The following is a 10,929-nucleotide window of genomic DNA, read 5'->3' as shown; positions in this document are numbered from 1 at the left end:
GCATGGTGCCTTAACCAGTCGATTGAACTGGCTCTCTTCCATCCTTGGAGTCTTGGACCTCTGCCTTAATGGCATCACTACAGACATGTTACCTTCTCCTCTGCAAATGTTGATTGGGTGGATTGGGATCAAAGCAAAGATCAGACAAATAGGTCATCACAACAATGACGGTAAGAAAGGAGAAAAGAACCTCTTGAAGTCATCTTGACTGAGGCTCAGAATAACAGAGTTGGAAGGGACCTTGGAGGTCTTCTAGTCCAACCCTCTGCTCAAGCAGAAGACCCTGTACCATTTCAGATAAATGCGTGTCCAATCTCTTCTTCAAAGCCTCCAGTGATGGAGGACCCACAACTTCTGAAGGCAAGCCGTTCCGCTGGTTAATTGTCCTCCCTGTTAGGAAGTTTCTCCTTAGTTCTAGGTTGCTTCTCTCCTTGATTAGTTTCCACCCATTGCTTCTTGTCCTGCTTTCTGGTGCTTTGGAGAATAGCTTGACCCCTTTCTCTCTGTGGCAGCCCCTCAAATATGGGAATCCTGCTATCATGCCACCCCTAGTCCTTCTTTTCATTAGACTAGACTTACCCAATTCCCAATTCTTCATATGTTTCTCTCTCCTCCACAACCTAAAAGGTTAAATCCTGACCTTCACACTCCTCAGGCCAACTGAAATCCAAATGCTCAATCCCCTCTTTTGCAGTTGCCACTGTTTTGCGTAGGAGATAATACAGACTGGGTTGTGTAAGGTTGTGTAAGGTTGTGTACGGGTGATGGTCTGCATGGTAGGGAGAAAGCCATGATGAAAAGGCCAAGGAAGGCATCCCTACGGGGATAGAGACAGCACTGCCAACTACACTCAACATAAATAACAAGCTAGATATGTTTTCAGTGATTTATGCTCCACTCCTGTGCAAGTTTCTCTGGAAATAAATAGGAATACACTACATGGGAGCCACTTCCGAATAGCAACCGGGGGTGGCTGGTAGAGTTGATTTGACAGCTCCTTCATTTAGCCACATCTTCATTTTACCCATTTTTTTTAAAAAAGCCCTGTATTTTAGCTCCGTCAATTACCCTCGCTCCTTCTCCTTCATTGTTCCAAACACAAAGAAGCAACAAATTGGGTTCTTAGTGGGCCATTGTATAAAATGTTTCCAGCACCTTTTCTCCTTTTTAAACTCTACAGGTCAAAGTGCTGGAATTCAATTTTATTTTTTATTCATTTTTTGCTCATGGAAATGGAGCGATCAAGCAGAATGCCTGGAATAATTTTGTAGGAAGAATCGCCAGGCCGAAGTGGCTCAATTATAGCAATGGTCTTTTTTTGTGTTTGTGTGTGTCAATTTTTTTTTTTATTATTTTACATACCATTTTAAGTATACATTCACATAATTGTTATTCTTCTTTACATTTGTCATTCTTCTACATTTATTATTTCATTTAATAGATTATAATATACAGTTTGGGTTGCTTTATTTACCATCCCTTCCTCCTGTTGTAACACCACCTTATTTTCCCTTTCTTTTTTCCCTCCCTTCTCTACTTTCTTCCTTCCTCCTCTCCTTTCTCTACCTTCTTCCCTTATCTCTCCCCTACTCTTCCTTTTCCCCTTCCCTTCCTACCCTCTCTCCTTCTCTTTTTCTCCCTTCCATCCTCCTCTCCTTACTTCTTTCTTCCTTCCCTCCTCTTCCTTTCATTCTCTCCTCCTTTCTCCCTTTCTTTTTCTATTGTGTCTCTTTCAAATCTCAGTTTATGTTTCCTTGGGATGGTATTTATGCAAACCCAGATGTAATTTGGTATCATTTCTTATTCCCTTACCTTCGCTAATCTATCCTAACTATGTTTCCCCCCCCCTTTTATATCTCGCTGTGGCATATATACTTGTATATTTAATATTTTCTTTTCTGTTTTCCCCTTTTTCCCACCCTTTTCCATTTAATAGTGCATCGTCTGGGTTCTATAAAGGATAAAGAGGAATCAGAGTACTTCAAGACATGGGGAAGATTTTATGATTGGCTAGAGAAAGGAAACTAGAAAAGAAAAAATTATAGCAATGTTCTTGGTGGGTTCCGGATCCCTTTCCAACCGGTATGGTTGGAACGGGCCCAGCGGCGTCCATATGGACGCGTGCAGTGCGCACATGCATCTTAGCGCCTCTGCGAGCCTCCGCGATGCTCCAGCAGAGCAGTATGTGCCATGCATGTGTGCGGAAGCACCAAAGACTTAAAAGATTGGTAAGGAGCTCGGGTGGGTGGGTGGGCTCTCCGGAGTACCATATCGGAACAGTATCTGTACCGGGGCATACCCCCTGCAACTCACCATTGTCTTGAGATTGGACAATCCAGTTTAATAACTTGATAGGATGCTCTTTGGGTAGTAAACCTCTGTGATCCAGAACAAACAGCTGCTAACCCACTTTTCCCCTGGTTTTGTGAACCCAAGTCATAAACTATGGGTTCCTACCAGTTTGGACCAGTTCGGCCAAATAGGTAGTAACGACGGCCTGGGTTGCTGCAACTGGTAGCGACCCAGGCCTGCCACGCCCCTGAATCGGTTCTCCTACGGCAGCGCCATCTTGTTTTTCAGTTCTACGCATGCGCAGAAGAATTTTCATTGCAAAAATTTATTTATTTATTCTTTTTTAAAGGTTTTGCACATGCCTCTATCTTTTTATTTGCAATGTGCATGCTTCCATAGCGCGTGTCTGGTGTGCTGGCGGGTGAACCGAGCGCGTGCGTGTAAAATTTTTGCCTGCAATGCCGGCAGCAGCCCACCTCTGCTTAGAATATTGGTGAACCCAGCTAATGGTTTATTCCAATCATGGTTATGCACATCATAAGCTTTGTGTAATGTGTGAAGGCCACTTATGATTGTAATTTCCTTGTCACCAGCAAATATCTGATAATTGACAGCAATTCTCAACCTCCTCCTTTTTCTCTTTTTCTCTTGTACCTTTTCAGGCACTCCTATTTCTTATGTCGCGATAACCTACATGCTCCCTGCAGTGAGAAATGATACAGCCTGATGCCTCTAGACCTTTGAAGCTCACGGGGATCCTTGGCCCACCTTCTGCTCCTCCTAAATGAAGTTGAGTTGGTGTCCTTCAGAGGATAAATGCTCGTTGCAATCCAGAGGACATCAACTGCCAGGAGCATGTCCATTCCCCCTCTTGACCTGCAGACCCAGATTCTGATGGACGGCGGACGGTGGTGACACCATGTAGAAGGTGCTGAAGGGGTGTCCTAACTGAGTTGCAATGGTTTTATACACTTCCCCATTTCCTAACGGCTTTCTTTCTGCACTGCATTCCTTCTCCTGGGGCTTAATCTTCCCATGCTATTGGCTCGGGGACCGGCTCCTGGCCTCTTTTGTGCCTACCACCTATGAGAAACGGCAAAGGGGAGATGACCCGTGCTACTTCCATGCTCTCTGCCTCATCATCACCACTCCCATCTACTTAGCGTTGCTGGTGGTCTCCCTTCCTTTTGCCCTGATTGGCTTCTTGCTATGGTCCCCTCTCCAGTCCGTGAGACGTCCGTACATTTATTCCAGACTACAGGACAAAAGCCAGATCAACGGATCCACCTTACTCACCGAGTGGAAGGCGTCCAGCAATGGGAAAAGCTTTTGTTTTAGCAGTGCCAACGTCTGCTTGCTGCCAGACTCCTTGGCAAGATTGAACAATGTTTTCAACACACAGGCCCGGGCGAAGGAAATTGGGCGAAGGATCCGGAATGGCGCTAGCAGGCCCCAAATCAAAATCTACATTGATTCTCCCACCAACACATCGATCAGCGCTGCAAGCTTCAGCAGCCTCGTTTCCCCACAAGGTGGAGATGGCAATAACCGGGCGGTCAACACGGGCATTAAGAGGACCACGTCCATGGAGTACAAAGGGGACAACGCCGGTTCTAACTACGAAGATGGCAGAGATCCCAAAGCTGGAGGAGATGCTGGTGATGCAGAAGACGGCAACACTTGCATCGTGCGCATTGGTGGTGAGGATAATGGCCACATTTCAGACCTAGAAGCCGACGGGATGGGAAGCCACATGAATAACAGCAAGGGAGCAGTCAACTGTTCGCCTGAATCGGAAGCCGAGATCCCGAAAAGCCAAACACCCAACCATAAGCAAAAGGAAGGTGATTCTGGAAGTTTGGACAGCTGTACAGCCTCTCGAGAGTCCCTGGTGAAGATGCGCTCTGGAGATGGCCCAGTTGACCAAAGCACCGTGAACAGTAAGCTCCTCTACAAGGCCTCGCTTATGAAGAAGACCTCAGTGAAGAAGAAGAAGAATATGGACGAGCCCTTCGACCACGAGATCTCCGCTTTCTTCCCCGCCAACTTGGACTTCCTATGCTTGCAGGAAGTGTTTGACAAAAGGGCGGCCGAGAAGTTGAAAAATCAGCTGCACCGCTACTTTGAGTACATTCTGTATGACGTTGGAGTCTACAGCTGCCATGGCTGCTGTACCTTCAAATTTGTGAACAGTGGCCTGCTTTTTGCCAGTCGCTACCCAGTTATGGATGCTGCCTATCACTGTTACCCCAACGGAAAAGGAACAGATGCCTTGTCTTCAAAAGGTGCCCTTTTTCTCAAGGTAAGAGCCTTATTCTTGTGAGTGTGGCAACAAGGGATGAATGCATTAGAATTTGCAGGGTGGAAACTTGGAAGGGAATATCTATCTCACCCTCAAGCATAGAAGCTCGCTGGAATTCAGAACTGTGAGGGACTGGATTCACACATGTTAAAAAGAGGTTAAAATACTTCTTGAGACAGCATGTTGCGGAAATCCAACTATTATAATAGCATGTGATATGATCCACGTCTTTAAATTAAGATACAGTTGCACTGCGGGATGCAGTGGCTCAGTGGCTAAAAAGCTGAGCTTGTCAATCAGAAAGGTCGGTAGTTTGGCGGTTCGAATCCCTAGCACCCCATAACGGAGTGAGCTCCCGTTATTTGTCCCAGCTTCTGCCAACATAGCAGTTTGAAAGCATATAAAACATGCAAGTAGAAAAATAGGGACCTCCTTTGGTGGGAAGGTAACAGCGTCCTGTGCGCCTTCGGCATTTAGTCATGCAAGCCACATGATCATAGAGACGTCGTCTTCGGACAGCGCTGACTCTTCGGTTTTGAAACAGTGATGAGCACTTCTCCCTAGAGTCAGGAATGACTACCATATACTGTATATGCGAGGGGAACATTTATGATTTATGGACATAGCATGTTATATGCATTTAGGGACTGTGTTATGTTAATCCAGTTTTAGGATTCAGCATGTTGTGTGAATCCAACAGAATCTGACAGATTACCCTGTTTTTCTACTTTCTGAATATATCTCTCCTTTTGGTTGAGAACTCTTATTTAGATTCTTCCATAATTTGTATGGTTTCTAAGCTACGTGTGAGTCTCTAATTTCCAGGAACACAATAGCAATCCTGGATATACTAGGAATCTATTTAGCCTACTTAAGGGCAGAGCATAAACCCAAGGTGGACAAAAGCTCTTATATGAATAGTTAATGCAATATTTAGCTTCTTTCATGGTGCTCTCCAACATGCTTGTCTAGGGAGATTCTCAGTCCTCCTGGTCATGGTTGTCCCAAAGGTGCTTTTTCAAGAGGCAACTGGACTTTTGGGTTTTTGCTTTTGAAGATGTTTTGCTTCTCATCCAATAAGCTTCTTCAGCTCTGACTGGACCATTCAGCCAGAGCTGAAGAAGTTTTTTGGATGAGAAGCGAAACATCAAAGAAAAAGTCAAGTTACCTCTTGAAAAAGCAACTTTGGGACTCCAACATACTTATTGTTCTTTGTTCTTCCAGAGCTCATACCCACTTGAAGAATTAATCTGAATTCCTTCAATGTGTGACCAAATTAATGGCCTATAATAATGGTTTGACTTTCTGCTTTTGCTTAGTTATGCTGTTGGTCATTTAAATTTACAGAATGAATCCAGGCTCAGTGGTGAAATTCAAATTTTTTTTACTACCTGTTCTGTAGGCATGGCTTGGTGGACATGGCTTGGTGGGCATGGCAGATACTGTAAAATCTCTATTCCCTCTCCACTCCAGGGGAAGGATACTGTAAAATCCCCATTCCCTCCCCACTCCAGCAGAAGGATACTGTAAAATCTCAATTCCCTCTCCACTCCAGGGGAAGGATACTGCAAAATCTCCATCTCCTCCCCACTCAGGAGAAGGATACTGTAAAATCTCCATTCCCTCTACACTCCAGGGGAAGGATACTGTAAAATCTTTATTCCCTCTCCTCTCCTGGGGGAAGGATACTGTAAAATTTCCATTCCCTCCCCACTCCAGGAGAAGGATACTGTAAAATCCCCATTCCCTCCCCACTCCTGGGGGAAGGATACTGTAAAATATCCATTACTTCCCTACTCCAGGGGAAGGATACTGTAAAATATCCATCCCCTCTCCACTCCAGGGGAAGGATACTGCAAAATCCCCATGCCCTCCCCACTCTGGTGCCAGCCAGAGGTGGTATTTGCAGGTTTTCCGAACTACTCAAAATTTCCGCTACCGGTTCTCCAGAACCTGCTGGATTTCACCCCTGTCCAGGCTCATTCAGTTTCTCTTCACTGATGGTTTCCTATGCTACAAATAGAAAGTGGGACATTGAAATAGGGACTTGTCATCAAAAATCAGTTTGTGGATGATTAAGAATTGACCCCAAACCCTGTGCTCTGTGTGGGTGTGACAGCCCATGTGTCTTTTTGTTTTAATTGCCACCAGCTGATTCATTTAGAGTATAATCCTACAGTTGGAAGAGAAATTGAGCTGTTTAGATTTATTTATTTATTCAATTTCTATGGTTGTCCAAATCAACCAAGGGACACCAGGCAGCTTACAAGCTAAACTTTTAAAACAATTTAAAACACATTTTAAAAAACCCACAAAATAAATACATATAAACAGCAACCGTGATGATTAATCCATTAAAAGTGAAGCCAAGTTATGGGGCCCTTCATACATTTCATGCCCCGGGGCAAGGTAGACTGACAGGTTTTTAGAGTTTTAGAAAAGCTCATAGGAATTTTATAGAAGAGGGACCTTGGAGGTCATCTAGTCCAATCCCTTGCTTCAGACAAATGGCTGCCAGTTTTCTTTTTAAAAGCCTCCAAAAATGGAGCCTTCACAACGTCTGAACGCAAGGCGTTCCACTGGCTGGTTGTTCTCACAGTTAGGAAGTTTCTCCTTAATTCCAGATTGCTTCTCTCCCTGATTAGTTTTCATCCATTGTCTTGCTTTCTGGTGCTTTGGAAAATAGGTTGACCCCATTTCTTTGTGGCAGACTCTCAAATATTGGTGCATAATCCCAATCCTTCTTTTCACTACTGTAGACTAGACATATCCAAATATTGCAACCCTTCTTCATATGTACTAATACCACTTTATACTAGTACTAATACCACTCTATAAAGCCTTAGTAAAACCACACCTAGAATACTGCACCCAGTTTTGGTCACCACACTATAAAAAAGATGTTGAGACTCTAGGAAAAGTGGAAAGAAGAGCAACCAGGATGATTAGAGGACTGGAGACTAAAACATACAATGAACAGTTGCAGGAACTGGGCATGGCTAGTCTAGTGAAGAGAAGGACCAGGGGAGAAAGGATAGCAGTCTTCCAATATTTGAGAGGCTGCCCCAGAGAGAAGGGGGTCAAGCTATTTTCCAAGGCACCCAAAGGCCAGACAAGGAATAATGGATGGAAACTGAACAAGGAGAGATTCCAACTGGAAATAAGGAGAAATTTTCTGACAGTGCAGAAAATCAAGCAATGGGACAGAATTTGCTTTCGGAAGTTGTGGGAGCTTCATCACTTGAGACTTGTAAGTAGAGAATGGACTGCCATTTGTGGCAAATAGTGTAGAGTCTCCTGCTTGCGGGGTGGGTTGGACTAGATGACCTACAAGATCCCTTCCAACTCTGTTAATCTGTAATGTCTGTAACCTCCACCCCCCAATCATCCTTGTTGCTATTCTCTGTACTCCTTCCTCAACATCGCTCTTCTGAACTCTGAAGGGAGAATATTCCAGATCGCTGCTTTCCTTTCTCTGATTCCTCCTGACACTGGAAAACCTCAAAGAGAGCATGATAGAATCAGTTTGGACCAAGCAGCAGGGAGAATTCTTGGCAAAACTTTTTTTTTTCACCTTCTGGTGCAATGAAAGTAAGAAAAAAATGAACATTTTCCATCTTCCTTTCATTTCAAGGCTACATCAAAGAGGATCTGATATGTCAGAATACTTCAGCCAAAAAGCAGAACATCAAATTTCTCTTTTAAGAAAGCCTTAAAAATAGAATGAAGAAAGGTACTTTAAAGAAGGCACGGGTTCTCTTCAGTGTTAGAAGGGACCTTGGAGGTCTTCTAGTCTAACCCCCTGCTCAAGCAGGGAACCCTATAACATTTCAGGCAAATGGCTGTCCAGTCTCTTCTTAAAAGCCTCCAGTGATGGAGCACTTCTGAAGGCAAGCCACTCCACTGGTTGATTGTTGTCACTGTCAAGAAATTTGTCCTTAGTTCTAGGTTGGATCTTTCCTTGGTTAGTTTCCCTCCATTGTTTCTTGCCTTGCCTCTGGGATCCTTGGAGAATAGGTTGACTCCCTCTTTTAGTTCTTTACCATCAAACTTTTACAAGTATGCTTTGAGAGAGGGAAAAAAAACTGGTGAGTGGCAGGTGATATTTGAGAGAGATAAACGCTCAGCAGGAACCAAACTAGCAATTGAAATGTTAGGGAGGAGGTGAAGGAGGAGGCTTCCTGGGCAGAAAGCAAACAAGGAGGATAATTAATTTCTTTTTAAATGCACCAGTCTTCTGGAGTGATATATTTCCAGCAGGATAGGAGGGATGCAGCCTTAGCATGCATTGCTGGCTCATAGTTTAGCACAACAAAGGAAGGCAGGGGAGAGAGGGGAAAAATAAGCTAAAACGTTGAACAGGGAGTGTGGGAAATAACCCAATAAACTGTGGGAGTATTAAGAAGGAAGCACAGAGAAAAGGCGGTAGCATTCTGTGGAAATCTCTCAGAATAGCGGGAGGAATCTGAAAACACCCAGGTCCTTTGGGGGACATCACATCATTTAACAACCTTGATGCCAAGAGCTGTTGATGTTGTAAAACCCAAAACATGCGAAAGATCCATAAATTTCCCATCTTGGTTAATGTGCGATTTATGACTGCTCTTCACCCAGAGTTGCCTGCTTCAGATGGCAGCTACAGAAACAGAATAAATAGATAAAATAAAATGAATAAGTAAAATAAAACCAAGGAATTGGAAGGGACCTTTGAGGTTTTTCTAGTCCAACTCCACGTCCATGGCAGGAGATCCTATACCATTCTGGACAAATAGCCGCCAAACCACTACCGGTTCGGCCAAACTGGTCTGAACCAGTTGGAACCCACCACTGGACCTAGGCTTCACCAAATAACAAAACACACTCATCCCCAAAAACCCCTCCTTTTTATTTGGCTAATGTGAATTCCTAGCATTCACATCCAGCAAAGTCCCGGCATACAGGTTTTTAAGGGTGAATTGCAAACACAGACCTTATCAGTGCTTGGATAGTTGCCAGGCCAATAGCTTCCAGGTGCAACGCTATACAAGGAAATACTTGGCAAGGAGTCTCTCAAATAAGCAAATCTTCACACTAATGAACTAATCGTCTCCTGCAAACTACACTCCCCTTTTGCTCCTTTTTATTCCCTATGGGCGGAGCCATTCAGTGTCCCCTTGTATCTTTATTCTTGAGTCAATCTCTGTTCCTTAATTGTTTCTTCCCTTGACAGCTTTGCACATGCACACATTGGGAACAGGCCCCAGCTGTCCTTCAGTCTCACTTACCTCCGACTCCAAAGGCAGCTGATTACTGTCAGACGGTCTTAGCCCCCTCTCTGCCTCTGACACAGAGCCCTCATCAGAGCCTTCCCCAGACTTCAGGACCGGCCCATCTTCCTCCCCAACTTCTTCACTGTCCGAGTCTCCTGCCAGCTCTGCTGGCCATTGGCAGGCCACAACAAGGATGGCCAATACTGAGGTTGACAATGAGGACCATAGAAACACCAGCAGGTACCCCTACTCATAAGGAGGAGTATTTAGAACCACAGCATCCTAAGCATGATTATCACCTTAAGCATGATTAGATATATTCCCTTTCAACTGGTTGATTGTGAGATACGAAGGAGTGAGTCATTGCAAGTTATTTTACTGGATGAATTCCCACAAGCTCCCTGAGAAATTGACTTGAGTTGGTCAATTCCTCAGGTAAATAATTTGAGGAATTAGCCAACAGGTTTATCTGGAGAGGGATATGTAATATTAAAAACCTCTGTCTCTGGCTGTAAAAATAGTGAATTAATTCTGCCATCCTTGCATGGCATCTGTTTGAAGCATCTGCTTTAGTTTACTCAATGATTGGGGGTTGGTCCCCTGTGAAGTTATGACTCAGCCAGTGAAACTGTCCAAATGGAAGAAGCAGAGAAAAGTTTCAAAAAGAAAGACATTAACAGAAGGTACAATTTTCCCCCCTTAAACAAGATCATCTCACTCCCTAAGCAAACATGAAAAGATTTTGTTTTATTTTTAATTCAAGTGGGTGATTAAAAAAAAAGATAAGAACTCATCAATTGGATAGTTTTCATCCTAATCACGGTAGAAAGAATTTCAGATACTAACAAAAAATATCAATGATAGAAGGGACGTGGTGGCTCAGTGGCTAAGATGCTGAGCTTGTTGATCAGGAAGGTTGGCAGTTCTGCGGTTTGAATCCCTAGCGCTGTGTAACGGAGTGAGCTCCCGTTAGTTGTCCCAGCTTCTGCCAACCTAGCAGTTCGAAAGCACGTAAAAATGCAAGTAGAAAAATAGGAACCACTTTTGGTGGGAAGGCAACAGCGTTCTGTGCACCTTCGGCATTTA

General features: G+C 44.0%; 1 protein-coding gene across 1 annotated transcript in view; it reads left to right on the top strand.

The window, feature by feature from the left end:
- Positions 1–3,250: 3,250 nt before the first annotated feature.
- SMPD3 (sphingomyelin phosphodiesterase 3) overlaps positions 3,251–10,929 on the top strand; it is a 47,479-nt gene continuing 39,800 nt past the window's right edge. The window contains 1 exon segment of the mRNA XM_032231099.1: positions 3,251–4,594. Coding sequence (XP_032086990.1) covers positions 3,251–4,594 — 1,344 coding nt within the window.

The sequence above is a fragment of the Thamnophis elegans genome, chromosome 14 (assembly GCF_009769535.1).
Source record: "Thamnophis elegans isolate rThaEle1 chromosome 14, rThaEle1.pri, whole genome shotgun sequence".
Taxonomy (NCBI): Eukaryota; Metazoa; Chordata; class Lepidosauria; order Squamata; family Colubridae; genus Thamnophis; species Thamnophis elegans.
The sequence above is the reverse complement of the archived record's forward strand: the minus strand, read 5'-3'. Positions and strand labels throughout refer to the sequence as shown.